The sequence below is a fragment of the Mandrillus leucophaeus genome, unplaced genomic scaffold (assembly GCF_000951045.1).
Source record: "Mandrillus leucophaeus isolate KB7577 unplaced genomic scaffold, Mleu.le_1.0 Scaffold83, whole genome shotgun sequence".
NCBI classification, from domain to species: Eukaryota; Metazoa; Chordata; class Mammalia; order Primates; family Cercopithecidae; genus Mandrillus; species Mandrillus leucophaeus.
Window position 1 is genome coordinate 492,945 of NW_012109030.1, and position 18,001 is coordinate 510,945.

At 37.3% G+C, this 18,001-nt stretch overlaps 1 protein-coding gene across 1 annotated transcript in view; it reads left to right on the plus strand.

Annotated features, from left to right (window-relative positions):
* Positions 1-18,001, plus strand: part of CUBN (cubilin (intrinsic factor-cobalamin receptor)) — a 347,579-nt gene that overhangs the window by 93,937 nt on the left and 235,641 nt on the right. Inside the window, exons 23-27 of the mRNA XM_011968102.1 lie at positions 3,429-3,621; positions 4,941-5,101; positions 5,798-5,979; positions 6,953-7,109; positions 9,700-9,887. Coding sequence (XP_011823492.1) covers positions 3,429-3,621; positions 4,941-5,101; positions 5,798-5,979; positions 6,953-7,109; positions 9,700-9,887 — 881 coding nt within the window. The remainder of the gene's footprint in view (positions 1-3,428; positions 3,622-4,940; positions 5,102-5,797; positions 5,980-6,952; positions 7,110-9,699; positions 9,888-18,001) is intronic.

Here is an 18,001-nt window from a genome sequence, read left to right on the forward strand (position 1 = left end):
TAGGTTGGGGCATGATATGGGTGTCCCATATCATGAGGGTAAATTATGTGTTGTAGACACTCTGTATTCTCTCCTCCTCTGAAACTAGTTTGATATCTAGCTGATTGCTTTGTATCTGCGTAGGTTTATATCTTTATTTGATAAAGAATATTTGTGAACATCCCTGTTTCTTGAGCCCCTCTAACTTGGTAGGTCTCAGCCTCCAACTTCTGTGATTCCTGCAGGTCTTGTTAAGACTCATCCTGTGGTAGGGAAGTTCTAGAGAGCCCTACTCTTGGCCATGGTCTTCACTTGTAAGATATGGCCTTTTAGGTGTCTCATATGAATGCCTGAGGTGTTAAGGAGGTATCCCCATTCTGGAATGGGAGAGAACTCTAAATGATCTTGTTTCTGCTTTCAGCCTAGTAGCAGCTCCTGTCTGACATGCTTTTTGAAGTCTCACCTTATGTATTCTCAGCCCACGCTTAGCTAAGAATCCATGGGAAGCCCTGCTCAGATGCCTGGCTTTCCTCTCTATATACTTCTTCTCTGGAGAATTTCCTTACAGTTCCAGCTGCTTTGGCAATCCTAATCTTCGCATCATTAGCTCAGTAGGACTGTCATTCACTACATGGGATTCAGCTCCCTTCTGTGGTCAGGAAATTCTGCATAGGTAGAAAACCAAGGAAATCAAGAGTCATACATCATGAGTTTCCTTTCTGTCAAGAATCACAATCTTGTACTGCAGATTGTCCAGTATTTTGTTCAGTTTTACAGTTCTTAAGGAGAGGAGCTAGTTTAGTACAGTTGCTTGTCATAGTTGGAAGCAAAAAAATATTAAAGAACCTCAGCCAACCAGGATAGAGTATAGGAAGGAGAGAGAGAGGAAAAATGAGGTGAGAAAAATAGAGGGATTCATAGGATTGGGGTATAGGGGTAGCTTGAAAGAGAAGAACTGAATGGAGTAGGGAGAGGAACTTAGATGCATGTACCAGTCCCCTTTGTTTCCAACACGTCATGTAATAATATTGCAACAACTACTTACTAGGACCTCATCTGGGCCAGGTACTACAGTGATAGTAAATAATGGTTAATAAGGTCTTATTCATATCCCAAGGTTTAGTAAGGTAAATATACTTACATAAAAACAATTACAAAATATGTCTGGGACTCAAATTGCTATTTACATACAATTTTATTATGCGAGATAAATTAGTTCTGCTTGGTTGGGAAAGGTCTCAGCCAACCTTAAATGATGGGTAAGAGTGTATATGTTAAACCGTGTATTGGCAGGGGTTGTGGGGCAGCGGGTTAGGTAAAGGGTAAAGCATTTCAGACAAAGTGAATGGTATAAATATCATTGGAATGCATCAGGAACTGTAGTTTACTTTTGTTCCAGCAACAGAAAAGAAACTTGGTGAGTAAATCAAAATTTCAGTAAAGATTAACAGACTCCCACCAGTTGTTCCAGAATAATCACATGCATGTAAGCAAGATGAAGGGAGACTACTCATCGTTATTGCCCCAAAATATCTTTAATTCAGGTTCCACTACCTGAGAACCTGATCACACTTAACATTCTCCCACAGACAAGTTGCATTAGAGATATGCAAGACAATTGTATTTCCCCTCTGGGAGTACAGTGAGTGAGCAAGGAGCATTGTCTCTTTAAGAACAAGCGAATGAACAGATAATTTCCTCTAAATATTTGATTTACTGGCTAAAGCTCTCTGTGTGTGGGTCAATGAGTCTGTCTGTTCTGTCAACTCAGGGATACTGGGTCACTGCTTTCATTTGATGTCCTTTTTTTAGCTTAGTAATTTTCATTAGTGGGTCTGAAATATTAATAGACCAATGCTATACTCCTCCTGCTCTCTTTATCCCTCTTTTCTACCTTTCCTGTTGTCTCCCTTCTGTCTCTCTTATTCCCTTCCTCTCTGCCTTCCTTTCCACTTGTGGAAATTTTTTGGCAGACTACAGAAAAGCATACTTTTCTATACTTTTGGAGTTAAACATAATCTTTGGTGTTAAATGTCACTGTGAATTCCTTCAATACAGTAAAGCCTTGATAGCTTGCTGTTTAAAATAGAGTAAAATCAAATATCTGGCGAATGCCCATTACTTTGAGGGCTATACACAGATGGTAGAACCTATAATACGTTCTATGCATCTCTATGTTTTCAATACCAGTGATTCTTCTTTTCTGAGTATGATTATATAGCAGCAACTAGGGAAACAGCATAACGAAACATCCTTATTATTATTCATATTATTATTATTTTTTTGACTCACAGTGAAACACAATAGTTTATTGTATCCAAAACCTTTCAGTAGGAGACCTCTGTCTACTCCTATACCCTAGATTTAGGTTATGGCTGGATGCAATTGGAAATACATTAAAAATGCATGTATTTGCTGGGCATGGTGGTGCATGCGTGTAGTCCCAGATGCTGGGGAGGCTGAGACAGGAGAATCGCTTGAACTCAGGAGGCAGAGGTTGCAGCGAGCCAAGATCCCGCCACTGCACTCCAGCCTTTGTGACAGAGCAAGACTCTGTCTCAAAACAAAAACAAAAACAAAAGCATTCAAACCAGATTTTATTTGTAAAATGTTTCCGATTTGGAGGGCATAGGAGATTGAGTGGGTGTTAGTAAACACAGAATCGACTGAATAGGTAATGTTAAAACTATTAAACCAGAAAAGTTTTTAAAGAAGATATTTATTTAGGACTTCAAAATTGTCCAGGTACTATCCTAAATGTTTTATGAATGATCTAATGTCTTCCTTATAACGTAAATGACCACCATTTACTGAGCGCATATCAATGGGCCAAGCCCTTGTAATGCATTATCTTTAACTCTTAAACCTACACTCAAAGGTAGCAACCCTCTTCATTTGAGAGATGTGGGAACTAAGGCTTAGAGAAGTACAGTGACTCTCCCAAGGCTGCAGAGCTTGTCTGTGTTTGAGAGGTTTTTCATTCAAGATCACTCTGGTCCTTGAGCCTGGGCCCCTATTGTTCACCCCATGGTGGGGGTACCTGCTTTGTCATTTCTCATAAATACATGCTTTGGCGAAAACCATTTTAAAGGAAGCTTATGGAAAGACAAGACTGAATTATTTCTAGGCCCTCCTGCAGTGGATCCTAATTTTTAATGTGTATGGTAATTTGCAAGGATTAGAAAAAAGTAACACTTTCAAGATTTAAAGGGTTGTTTACTCAAGACATATGTAACAATTTCCACTCCACAGCTTAGATTTACTGTTGGTAATTATTTTGTCTTTAAGATTACAAAAACTGTTTCAGAATGAAATCTTTATTTGCACATCCAGAATGGCCTATTGAAAATCAAGTATAGGCACAAATTAATGAAATACATATTACTGGATGTATTATAAATGTAACAGTATTTTCTATTTTCTCTCGTATGGTCTGTTTCTGTTCACAGCGTGTTTGCAAGACTACACAGATGATTTTGGGACATTAACTTCTCCAAACTTCCCCAATAATTACCCCAACAACTGGGAATGCATTTATAGGATCACAGTGAGAACTGGCCAACAGATTGCAATGCACTTCACAAACTTCTCCTTGGAGGAAGCCATTGGTGGAAACTACTATACAGATTTTCTGGAAATCAGGTAAGCACTTTTATTTATTTCATTATAATCTTTTCATTATTTATTCTCATTAATAATCTTTCCTAGGACTATTAAGGAAAAAATATGGTCATTCTCTGCAAAGCTCCCTGCTGTGCACTTTCTTGCAAGAAATAAAGTTTGTCATTTGGAGCCTGACTTAGGAGAAATACAGGAATTGCGTAAGATTCAGTGGTTATTTTGAAGTGATTCTTTTATTGGAAATACTTGAAAATAAACTCCAGATTTTATCTGGGCAAAGAAACAGATGTGCTACTACTCTGAAATGATGTAACTTGCTGCTGTTGAATACCTACTTTAATTATGTAAAATCGATGTAAATTTTAGACTGTTTGCTGTTCATTTAATCTAATTATATTATAAAATGATGGCAGGATAGCAGTCTTAAAGTTTTCACAAAGTTTTCCTGTTCAGGTAATAGAAGTCTAGGCTTGTGAATTTCAGTACAAGGCATTATTCTTTCTTATTGTCACTTTGAAAGAATGTATTTTAAAAGTTATATTTGCAGTAAAAGTAAGTTCACTTATATATTGTTATCTCTCTATGCCACTACTTTGAGTTAAATTAGGCTAATCATTCTGGTGGGCGTCTATATCAAATATTTTATTTGGGATTTAAAATCTGGAATCTTATGTATTATAATAAATGCTATTCTATAATACAAGGTAAGGTATTAAAATAATAAATCATAATTGGACTCTATCATGCTAAAATGACATAATTTTCTTAATTTATAGCAGTTACTCACTGTACTTCGGCGTTGAATAAATCCCTTTTTTGTTGTTTGTTTGAAAAAGCTACAGATTATAAACTAGATTTAAGTCACCAAGGGTTTTTAGGAAAAAATTATTTCCAGAATTTTGCTAAATATATCAAATATGATGTATTACATTTCAAAAATTTCCAAATCAGAAGGAAAACATTGGAAGATTCTCTGTGAAATACAGCAGTATGTTTATATTGTTAATAGTACAGTTTCTTTATCCTGTTTTCTCTGATACATTTGCCAGAGGCTTTATTTGAAAGGTGAAGATTAAACACATTCTCTCCCTTTGCAATTGGTTATATAAAACACCATGCCAACCATGAATAATGGTCATTCTTTATGAAGTCATTCAAATACCATTTAAAAAAATTTAAAAGTTAAAATTGTGTTTTTTAGAGTAAGAGTAGTGTTTGAGAGAAATTGCTTCATCTGATAAACTGCTAATGTTTGCAATCCCAAAGTTCAAATTATGTTAAATGTTTATACAGTAATATTTTCAGTAACCCAATACATTTTAATTTCTGTATTCTGCCAGAGATGGAGGCTATGAAAAATCACCATTGCTGGGAATATTCTGTGGCTCAAATCTACCCCCAACAATCATCTCTCATAGTAACAAACTATGGTTAAAATTTCAGAGTGACCAAATAGACACGAGGTCTGGATTCTCGGCTTACTGGGATGGGTCGTCAACAGGTAAATAGCAAGAGCTTACTGGAGAAGCCGATCTGATTGGTTTCTTGATTCTAGGATTGTCGTGCTCTGTTCACCACTTGTCCATTTTGCCCAGCTGTATTTAAACTTCAGTATTGCAAATATTTTAAAATTAATAGCAGCCATTTCTTTTTAATAGACAAAGGGAGAAAGTTCTAGTTTCTTTTTATCAATAAATAAGAATCCTGGTTAGAATAAGGAAATTGCATTAATGGAAATTGGGGCTGGGTGCTGTGGCTCACTCCTGTACTCACAAACACTTTGGGAGGCCGAGGCAGGGGGATCACCTGAGGTCAGGAGTTCAAGACCAGCCACCAACATAGTGAAACCCCATCTCTACTAAAAATACAAAAATTAGCCGGACGTGGTGACAGGTGCCTGTAATCTGAGCTACTGGGGAGGCTGAGGCAGGAGAATCGCTGGAACCTCGGAGGTGGAAATTGCAGTGATCCAAGATCATGCCGTTGCACGTCAACCTGGATGACCCAGTGAGACTTCATCTCAAAAAAAAAAGAAAAAGGAAATTGGGTTTGTAGGCTAACTACTCTTTCATGATGCTGTTTTGCTGTATAACTTGATTTAAAGGATAGCAGAGTGGCACCAGTTTAATACAGACAAAAGGATTCAATTTCCCCAAAAGGAAAAGGGTGTGTGTCATTCCATTTCTTTCTCCTCTAGGTTGTGGGGGTAATCTCACCACTTCAAGTGGCACGTTCGTATCTCCCAACTACCCGATGCCCTATTACCACAGCTCTGAATGCTACTGGTGGTTGAAATCTAGCCATGGCAGCACATTTGAACTGGAATTCAAAGACTTTCACTTGGAGCATCATCCAAACTGCACTTTAGATTACCTGGCTGTATGTATAATGTTTCCATTGTGTCATTCCCTGCTCCCATCTCACCCAACACACAATGTGCTTATTTTTATTTTGGAGATTCAAGAAAGGGGAGCATCTAAACAGAACATCCATATAAAAATTCAAACAAAATAGAAACATACAAGAAATTTGGTGAAAATGACCATCTTCGAAGAATTGAATGGCTCGATACACTAAGTATTTAAAATATATTGACCATAGACTATTAAGATATGCTGAAAATCTCCTGAAAGGGGTTATGGGATTTATTATAATCATTATTTATGTAATTTCCACATATGCACTGAAAAATCACAATTTAGAAGACAGTTTTGATGAAGTAGAGAAGATAATTTGAGTCATTCAACTAGGATTTTTCACAGTACGGCAATTCACCATTGTTCATTGATTAAAAAGGTAAATAAAAATGTATTGAAATGTCATGAATCATAAACTATGGAATCAAAAACAAGGAGGACAATTGATATCAGCTGTGGCATTACAATGTGTATTAGGCTTTCATTTTCAATCTTCAGCCTTCAATGTAGGCTCACACGTTTATTACTGCTGCACATATCCACAGCTTAATTGCCTGAGTTTATGGCCTGAATTTATAAATACATAAATATAATTTGTAAAGTTATTTTATTTCATGACTATTCTTTTGTGATGTCATATATATAACAAAAAATATATTTATTATATATAGATATATATTTATTTTATGCATATCTATGTTTATATATAAATATTTAATACATATATAAATATATGTATTAAATAAATTTATAATATAAATATATAATTAATATTTATAATATTATATATTTATATATAATTACATATCATATATTTATAATATATATACATAGTAAATATATATATATATATTATATTTCTCACTTCTGGATTATAGTCCTTTACATAATGTTGATAGTCTCAGCCATCTAACATTCAAAATGTTTTCTTAAAGGTATATGATGGCCCAAGTGGCAGCTCTCATCTGCTAACTCAGCTTTGTGGGGATGAGAAACCACCTCTTATTCGTTCTAGTGGAGACAGCATGTTTATAAAACTGAGGACAGATGAAGGTCAGCAAGGACGTGGCTTTGAGGCTGAATACCGGCAGAGTAAGTGTGAATACTGGCAGAGTAAGTGTAAATACCGGCAGAGTAAGTGTGAATACCGGCAGAGTAAGTATGTATACTGGCTGTTCAGTGCCTAGAGTGGGCCTTCAAACTCTTGAAACAAACTGAAATAAGTGTAATGCATTGGTGTGAGCAATTGAACTTCATCTTAGTTTCTTACGTGAAAAATTTAACTCCATTTGAGGGAGAAATACTTATGTATTAAATTTAATCTCATATAACTAAAACATCTGGCAAACTATAGAAACTTAAAAGAGTATTTAATATGCCGAGAGAGTTGCAGTTCAACGAAAGATCAGTGTAACAGACTAATGACCAATAGCTTTTCATTTGCATCACACATTGCAATCTTGCAGTGTACATTATATTATTCCAGTGTACATAGTATTCTTTCACACTACTCTCTACCTTAAAAGGTACCTTAATTTTATTAAGGAAAACTGTGGTCCATGTGATTCGTGCATGGAATAAGCATGTTCTTTACAGTAGAAAAATCTGGCTATTGTACAGACGCCATTTTAAATCTACTTTTCCCATATAGCAACATGGTGGAATTAAAGGAACATTGAGCAAAATGTCAAGGGGCCTGGGATTTGTTCTGGCTCCTAACCCTTGAGAAGATCACTTTCCTTTGTGGTCCCACAGTTTCTTCTTTTAGAAAAGGAGATTAAATTAGCTGGTCTCTAAACCTGCATTCTATCTCTAGAATTAAATGCTTTTTGAAGTTAGTTCCAAAATGGACATTCAAGAAAAACTGTCAGTATTTTCTTGAATTTGTTATTTGATAAACACTTTTACTTTATCAAAGTAAAGTCTAGGTTTTGGAAATATAATTCTACTGAATCAAAATTTATCCATAATTTTACACAATTATCTTTTTCCCACAGAATCAAAATTTATCCATAATTTTATGCAATTATCTGAAAATGGAATTAAAAGTCACAAAATTATTATCTGAATACACAATATCCCTTGAATTAATTGAAAGAGTAATAACATTTAACCTTGATTATGTATGAATTTTAAGATTCACATTCATTTACATCTGGGGATTAGTCTGAATCTTAGATCATTTTGAATATTGAGTTTTAATATATAGCTTTTTTCTTCAGAAATGTATCACTAGTGTATAAAAAGGTTTCCCAAATTCTATCAGAGATACATCTGTTTTACTATATAATCATTTCTCTAATTTTATTACTGCTGTGCTAATCTATTTCTTGGTTATAATTAGATTGTTTAAGGGTTTCTTTTTTTCTTTTTATTTCTGAGATATTTTACTTTTCTCTCATAATTTCAGAACCCTGAAAGTGTAAATGAGTGCACATAAGAGGAAAAATCAGAGCAAACTAGTGAGATTATCTGTAAAATTTGCCATGGGAAATTGGAGATTTACAAATAGTATAAGGTCTGAGTGCTGAGAGCAGCCCATGTGGTTTACCGGAATGTATTTTCCTGGGCCCTGTGTTGCCCCAGTCATCGAGGCACGTGATCCCTATCTGCCTAATAGGTGTAACTTCTCACAGGCTTCTAAAACAATAAGATTATTCTTTAGAAATTCTTTATGTACAAAGCTGTGACCTAAAGATTTTCAATCAGAATGGGTTTAAGTATTCTCCCTGCTCCAACAAAGCAAAGTTTGAAGAGCCACAAATGTACGCTTTTTTAAACCAAAGTTATAAATGGTGTTCTACCCATCTTCAGAAAGCATGTTGTAGTAGGAATACATCTATGAACCCCACTTTCAGAGACAGCTCATTCCTTATAATGTTTATTTCCCATTCTCTTTTATTGCACATCATAGAGATAATATATTCCTTGTTTAAGTCATTAGGATCGGCTGAATTGGGCACCCAGGATTAGACATACTTAGAGGTATCTAGTTTGGTTTTGTTGAAAACTCAGCTCAAGAAAATGCCACCATTGGATTGAAGGCTTTTTTTTTTTTTTAATTTCACATTTTCATGTCTTCTTTAAATCCTTTATACTCTTGTCTATTCGCTTGGTACTTCCTGATGACTAACTAGAGGAAGAACGGAGCCTTTGTTGTGAATTTCACGCAGACTTTTGAATGTTCAACAAAGCCATGTTGTTACTCGTTTTTAGCACTCACATAAGATTTTGGGTTTTTAAAATGTTCAATTTAAAAGTCAGAATTTCTGTCCCTTCCAAATGTTAACATTAAAAAAGCAGCCGCACAGAGCGTTGAATGCGCTTCTCTAACAAACAAATCGGACTGATCCCTGAATAGAATCAAGTTATTCTGCTCTCCACAAATTCAAGGGAATTCGATGCCTATTTTAATATGACTACTTAATTTTCATGACTCTTTAGTTTGAATTCACTTCAGTATTATTTCACATTTCTTCTAAATGGAAATCCTTTCACTATGAAAATACTGCACCAAATATATATGTGTGTCTGTGTGTATATATATACACACACACACATGCACATCCTATATATGTGTGTGCATACATATATGATTTTTATCTTTTTTTTTTTAAAGGAAAATCTCGGAGCAATTATGATGTATATAATAGTAGTTTTTAACAGTCATTTTTTTTTCCAGCATGTGAGAATGTGGTAATAGTCAATCAAACCTATGGCATCTTAGAGAGTATAGGGTATCCAAATCCTTATTCTGAAAATCAGCATTGCAACTGGACCATCCGGGCAACTACAGGCAACACTGTGAACTACACATTTTTAGCTTTCGACTTGGAATATCACATAAACTGCTCCACAGATTATTTAGAGGTATGTATTATAAAGCTTAATTGATCACTGCATTTTCAGATCAAGTTAGAATCCATCATGCTTTTTGGAATCAAATCCCTAATTCTGCCCGTGCATCTATAACACACCAACCACCCATGGTATTTGAACAGGTATATTTCATATTTAATGTATTAAATTGTGAATACAGAGAACTATCTGTGTTTTTAGGTTTCAGTGTAACTTCTGGACAGATTGACCTCATATTATTTAACTTATATGGAAGGAGAGTAATAACCTCTATTTTTTGTTGATTGTTTTTATGTTTGTTCTATGTGTATAAGAGATCAGAAAATGTTTAGGTATCTTGGATTTATTTAAGATGTCATTTGCCTAGTATGAGGTATCATGGTTTTGATTATTGTTTTTATTTTTAAATGTAAGTTCATTTCAGTATATTTTTATTTTTGTAAAATTGAAGTTTCAATTGTTATAATGATGACCACTAGTAACATTTTATTGAACTGTCTGTATGCAATTTTAGGCAATAAATGTTGCTTAAATATTAGGCAACCTTGAATATAAGGTGATCTGCTATTTCTGCAATAAGAAATTTTATTTTAAAAAGCTTTTTTGATAACTTGCATATGTAACTTTTAGGGCTATAAATTGAGAGATTATTTTGGCATCTACATTTCATCATCAGTAAAATCACTTTTTGGGTCCTCTAACACATTATCTTTATTTCTGTCTATATTGTTAATATTTAGTACTTCAAAAACTCCATGTATAATGTTTGCACTAGATACCCTTTCTGAAGTGATAAGTACTTGCTCTGATAACAGGACATTTTTTTTCCCACCCGCCCACCTACCAGCAGCCTGGTGACTTAAGGTAGTTCTTTTTAAGGTGGTCAGTGATTTTTAGAAGTCTTACTTACAAAGACTTCAACATCCATTGCTTGCAGTTTTGGGGTCATATTCCCAGAAAAAAAAAATATGTCATTCTTGTAATATGTTTTTAACTGTGTTTTTACAAGTTCTATAGGAAAATGAGCATTGGTTGAGGTTGTTTGAGGTTAACATATAGTTTCCAAATAGCACTTTTGTTTGTGAAAACAAAGCATTCTGCACTTTGAGAGACTCTGTGAGGTCCTAACTATAAGGAGATTCCCTTGTTTTTCAGAGATAATTTTTTGGGAAAAAATTTTGCTTTACATCTACAAAAGTACAATATTATAGAAATATTAGCCATAGCGTTTACCCATTAGAAAGTTTTGTTTACCAGTATTCTAAGAAAATATGACACAACATAAAACAAACTTACAAGCACATACTTGGCAATGGTTTTAAAGTCCACCTTCCTTGACCTGGAGCTCAACTGATCTCCTTTCATTTACCTAGATTAGGTATCCATTTCTTCACATAGTGAGACCTTGTTCATGTTTTAGAAAAAGCAGAAAAGTTGCTTTCAAAGCCCGTTGTTTATACCGTGAACACAGCAGTTGGTCATACCTCTTTTTACCAGTTAGGACTATCCTGATTCCCTACTGGACTGTGGGCTTCTTGAAGGTCTGTGCTGTCTCCTACTAACTTTGTCCCAGTCACTAATTATACAGGTGGGACATTACAGGAGTTCAATCAGTTCAAGTTGAAATGAGTATCACAACCATATTTTAGTATCAGTTGAATGATAGCTACTAGTTAATGAGAAAGACTGAATTCCAAACTGGCGTTTTTGTATGACCTCCTACACATTCAGTGCAATCCTACAGATTTGAGCACAAACCGAACTAGAACTCATGACCTTGCCGAGCGTTGCACGTGTAACAGTGTGCTGGGCACCATAATCATGATTTGGTAAAGTGTAATGGAGAAAGCTACAGAAAGGAGGATGCTTTTGAATTAGGCTTTAAAGGAGGCTTTGGCAGAAAGAGTGGGGAGGAAATGAGATGAAACATTTCCAGGACCTGAACTCCACTTCTTTGAACTCATTTGAGGATGGAATGGTAACAAAAAGGTGTTTAAAAACTCAAATTAAAAAATGCTTGTTCCAGCAACTGCAGAGTAGCTCATTAGAGCCCCTTATGGATGACGTGCCTGTCATGTTATGGTCATGCCATTTCTCTTGTGCAACATTGATGGTGAAAGAGCAAAAATACAAAATGAGAACCAGAAGTTCAGAGAGGCCTTCCAAAAAACGGCGCCGTTGCCAGAGGGAGGAGATTGTTTTCCATCTCTGCGAGCCAAGAGGCCAGACCAGAGCAGTAGCTGCAATAGCTGATCTATGATGGAAATTTTAACACACAACCAACCATTAACAGAGAGAAAACTCACAAACACAGAAATCTAGCTTCCATTATTTTAATCGCTTCCTCTAGTTACAGGGTTTTTTTCAACTGACTTCCCCAAATCCCAATTGGATGACTGTTATTATAGCCAGAATTTAGTTAGTCTGAATTAATAAAATGGAAACTATAAAAAGACTCAATAGGTGCTGGTCAGGCACTATCCCGGCTTGATGAGAGGTATGGATTGGTAAAGGTTCCATTGGAAACCAAATCCATCCTTTATTATTTCACCCTCTGGGCAAAACAAAATGTTTCAGATCCAGAAATAAAATATGCAGTGGGAGAAGGGACCGTTTGCTTAAAGGAGTAAGACCATTTACCCATGCAAACATGGGGAATCAACCTGAAGAGTTCTGGCTGTATTTTACAGCTTGATTTCAGTCTTCCATTTTATTTTGAGTCTGAGTTTTCGTGCAGAAGAAATTTCAAATGAGTGATTGAATATAGAAATGGAAATGGTAGATTTGGGAGAAATCAACACGGAGATGTATAGGAAGCCCAGATATTTGCTAAGTCAACAGGGAGCATGTGTGTAGTGAGAAGACGAAGTAGGAACACTAAGAGGTGGTTGTGGCTGGGTGTGGTGGCATACGCCTATAGTCCCAGCTACTCAGGAGGCTGAGGCAGGAGAATCACTTGAACCCGGAAGGCGGAGGTTGCAGTGAGCTGAGATCGCACCATTGCACTCCAGCCTGGGTGACGGAGTGAGGCCCTGTCTCAAAAAAAAAAAAAAAAAGAGGTGATTGTGTCATGGGAGCCAAGGGAAGAGCAGTCGAGAGAGCTCATGGTTCAGAAGGGTCCCTTGGAGATAAGTGTGACTCTGGTCAGAGCAGTGTTTGTGGGGTGGCGAGAGCAGGAACCAGACAGTGCAAAGAGGCATGAAGAGGAGAGAGTGAGTGTGGACTGAAGTCTAGCTCCCTGAATTCTGAGGCTCTCTGTAACAAACCAGAGTAAGTGATGGCTTCTTTTCTCCAATCCTTATCCTTCATTTCCCTAACTGGTCCTCATCTAGTTTGCCTGTGTGGGACATACTAGGTTACATGTTCTCTTGTATGTCAGTTCCTCTTTAAATGTGGCCCCAGAATTGGATGCAACAGTTCAACTAAACCTGGCTAGGCCCAAGTAGGTTGGAACTATATTATCCAGTTCATATATTTCTGGTGTTGTATGCTGAAGTTAAATGGGGTTTATTGTAGCTAAGTCATAATGTTGGCCTATATCAACATTTATAATCTCCATATCACTTTTACACAAATTATTATGACTTTATAGCCTTAGCTCATATAATTTTAAAAAATCTGAACAGAGATATTGTTCCTAATGAGTCAGATTTGATTTTGTCTGAGAATCATGACCTCCCTAAATCTTCATTCATTCCTTTTCAGAGCATTATTCATTTGCATATAGACTCATTGGCCACTGACCTAGTACTTCTTCAAAAATAATTGATAAAAATGTCAAACAAGATTGCATCTATTTCAAATACTCTTAAGCAACAGGTTCTTTTGGTTAAAATTGATCTGTTATTAAGTGCTTTTGGAATAGCACTATTCAAACTACTAGGTAATAAAAGCTAATACCTATTCAGCATGTATTATTTGCTAGATAATTCTCACAGCAACCCTGTATTATAAGAAATATTATCCGCATTCGTTAGGTGAGAAAAGTGAGACAGATATAGGTTGTCCATATTCAGAAAGATTGTAAGTGTCAAGGCAGGCTTTCTAGCAGGCACTGTGACTCCTCACCGATGCTCTCAGCCATAACACCACACACCGCAGGGGCACTCTCACAACTTCCTGTTACTCTCACAGGGATTGTGGGGGTGTTCCCGCAACCCCCAAGTCTACCATTCTATTGATACTCTCGCGAAGAGAAACCAATGTTTTGCCTGACTCCATAAATAAGCAAGTGTCATTTATTATAATTACCTCTTTCTTTGCTTCATGTTGACAAATTATTTTTAGTGTCTAATTTAGAATTTTTCCAAAAATTACTCTTAATCTTACTGACCTACGAGATTCTAGAATGAATCTTTCCCCATCTTGGAAGCTGGAACGTTTTCCCTTCAGCCCTCTGGCAGCCCTGCTGGTTCTCCTTGCCTGGGCTTGCACTCTTGGTTGCGGCACCGAAACACAATCTGAGCCACATGAAGATGACAGGCACGTGTGACAGTCTGGTTACTCTGAGAAGGCTCACACCTCCCCCCACACAGGAGAGGCTGAGAAGCCCAGAGAAGGTGGGAAGCCAAGGCAGTGAGGTGGATTCTCCACTCCCACTTCCTGAGGCTCTGCTCCTGCTCCCTGATTATTCCCACCCATTCCCGTCTCTCCCCAAAGGCTCCCTCTGAGTTTCAGCAACCTCAGAATTTCAGCTTCAACAACGTGGTCACTCCAGCCTTGACCCTACAGGATCATTGACCTTAAGTGCTTGCATACAACCAGACTTTCTTGTGGTGACAAATCCCCAGCACAGGGAGCTCACGTGTTTGAGCTCGACAGCAAAGGCCTGGGTCTAGCCTGCCTATGGACGGTACCCCTTAGGGCAGTGCAACCAAGCCCTCCAGCCAGTGATGTTCACAGATTATGTTCTGGGCAGAAGCAGAACCTGTGAGCAGGGGCATAGATTCTGCTGGAAAGCTAAAACATTTTTTTTTTAATTTAACTTTTAATTTCAGGGTATGTGCACTACCCTAATAGTAGTACACATACCCCGAACGTATTTATTATATAGATAAATTTGTGTCACGGGGTTTTGTTGCATAGATCATTTCATCACCTAGGTATTTAGCCTAGTGCTTATTATTTTTTTGGATCCTCTCTCTCCTCCCACCTCCTACCCTCAGGTAGGCCCCAGCGCATGTTGTTTCCCCGTCATGTGTCTGTGTTCTCAGCACTTAGCTCCCACATATAAGTGAGAACATGCAGTACTTGATTTTATGTTTCCTGCACTGGTTTGCTAAGGAAAATGGCCTCCAGTTCCATTCACATTCTTGCAAAGGACCTGATCTTGCTCTTTTTTATGGCCGTGTCAAAATCATTAACTATAAATTAAGCACCCATGAAGTCACCAAGATTACAAAATCAGCCCTGTGACGACTATACCTTTCAGTGCCGTGGAATGTAATTCCCTTAAGCCTGGAAAAGTTCACTGAAAGGAGTTGACTGTTTTATCTTCTAAACGGGAATTCCATGTGTCTTCTTCCAGTTTCAAAATCAAACTAGGCATGTTTCTACCTCCTCTTCATTGACATCACACTCTCTTCTGAAAGCATCAATCCCATCCATGTTTCCATCTTTCATTTGCCCTAGTCACAGCCTTAAAATTAGACATTTTTTTCTAATGTTCAACAATATTTTTCTGTGCCATTTCCCAAAGTTTAGCTAGTTTGTATGTGTACCCATAAAATGGTCAGAAAGTTCCCATGTAGACCCTTGGGTTTCTGCTTAGATTGATTTCTTTAGAGGGTTCTCCTTTTTTTGCACCCCTGCAAAATTATTCCTGATTTTGTAGTGAGAATTTAGGTTTTCAGAATTTGCCAATTTTCTAGAATTTTCTTTCGTTTTTCAATTGCTTTTTCATTTGTTTTTTACTTTTTTTTTTTTTAATCTATAGGTTTATATCTTGTTTTGAAGTTTGAATCCCCAAAACCTTAGTCCTGTTAAGTGGTCAGCCATCACAGGCTCTAAGTTAAGGCAAGGGATCACTGTCTTCTAATGTTTTGGTCACTTCCGTATTAACAACCACTTCTTTGCTCGCCGGAATTAGTACAGAGTTGCACTTCTCTTCACTGTCTCCTTTATATGAGGAGAGCGTATAAAGAATTCAACAAATGCTACATTTTTTTGGGAAGAAGACATCTCATAGGTGTCCATATGGTTGAAACAGTCTCCCTGTTACCACCCCTGTAGATCTCTTTTGGTACATTAGTGTTGATAGATTTCCTTTTCAAACGATTGCAGTCTGTACTGAAAAGAAGCTGAGGTGGGAAGATAAAGTCCTTATAACTGGTTACCAAATCTGCCTGCATTCCAGAATCATCTGGGGATCTTGTTAGAAAAATTTATTCCTAGTCCTCACCCCAGACTTAATCAAATCCTTGAGGATTCCCCAAGAGCAAGCTTTGCACAAGCCCCTGGTCTAGCACTTGAGACCACTGTTCATAGCCCACTTCCACCAAAATAGCCTGTTTTATCCTCACTTCAATGCTGTCTCCTGGGGAGGGAAAAGTATCTTAATAGGCATCTTCTTAACATACATTTGCCTGCTATTAAATGTTACTTTCCAATGAGGACTTACTCTTCCATTGCTATGGCTGAGTTATGTATTTTATCTCACCAAGGCCTGGTCATACTGTTATTACATTTACCTCATTATATTAAAAATGTCAGATTCACTTTACAGTTTTTGTATTCTGATTCTAAACTTTCTCTCCCTTTTCCTCATCGGGTACCTTGGCCACTGTCATCTTCCATTAACTCATTTTCTTATTCCTTCCCCTTTTCCACTAAAGTCCATTTCAAGTCCTCCTGATTGTGCGGGGGACTTCGATCAAAGGCATTTCTCTCCAGTCTTTATAAGGTGCATTTCATCTCTTGCCAAATCCTTGCTGATGTCATCCTGTTCACCCCAGATGCTTATATCACAGTTTATTGCACTCCCATGTCCTCCTTTCAGTTGCAAAATAATGCATTCCAAGTGGACTAATGGATTAAAAAAAATCACCACTATCCCTGAATCTTTCAGTTTCACATCCATATTCTCCATGTCTATAGCCTGAACAACATTTTCCATATACCACGACCAAGAAACATCAGGCTCATGGGATATTGTCAATACTTAAAGTGATGCTAGCTGTTATGGAGAACTCATACATTCACAGATGCTTACTGCAACACTAGGTTATTTCTAATCACATCAGAGTCAAAGGCAGGTACGTGTTCCTGGCTTCCATGTGGTAGTTCATGAAACCAAAGGAAGGGGAAGTCAATTTGCGGAAGCCACATAACTGTCTCTGCCACAAATGTTGATAGATGTTTCACAAATAGAGACCTACATTCTAATAAATCTGGGATATGCCAAATTAAACACAGTTAAGCAGGGTTTGTTGTTTTGTTTTGTGTTTGCTGTGGTATTTCCTCAGGCTGTCACTATCCTAAATATACATTCTTCATTCCTTTATCCATGCATCCAGTCAGTAGGATATATTTTAGACACCTAGGCTGTGGACATATGACTGTTTTATCATCAGTTTTCCTTGTAATAATGGAGAAAACACACTTTAATCAATTTATCACACAATAAAAATTTAACCTCAGACAGTGTTAAGTGCTGGGAGGGAAAGTTATGGTGTACCCAGAAGGCATGAGATGGGGACTGAACTCCTTTGTGGGTCAGGAAAGGCCTCCCTGAGGATGAATAACACACCAGGTGCCAGGAGGCTTGAGATGTGAGGGAAGGAGAGCAGTGTGAGGCTCTCAGGTGGACGGGACCTGGCCTGCAGAGCAGGGTGGGCACGTTAAGAGTTTTGGTGACCTCCTGGAGAGCAGCAGGAGGTCTTTCAAGGGTGTGGTCAGATCTGCACTTTTAAAACAATCGCTCTGACTGCCAGAATAAACTGGAGGGAGGTAAGAGTTATGGTGAAGACCCAGTAAGAGGTTTGCTATAGGCCAAGGGAGAGAGAGGGCTCCAGGTCTTCACCATTGCTGGGGAAGAAGCATGTGATTGAAGGATTTAAGAGAACTTAGGAGGTACAATTGACAAAGATGGATGAACAACAGGATGAAGAAAAGGGAGACATTAGAAT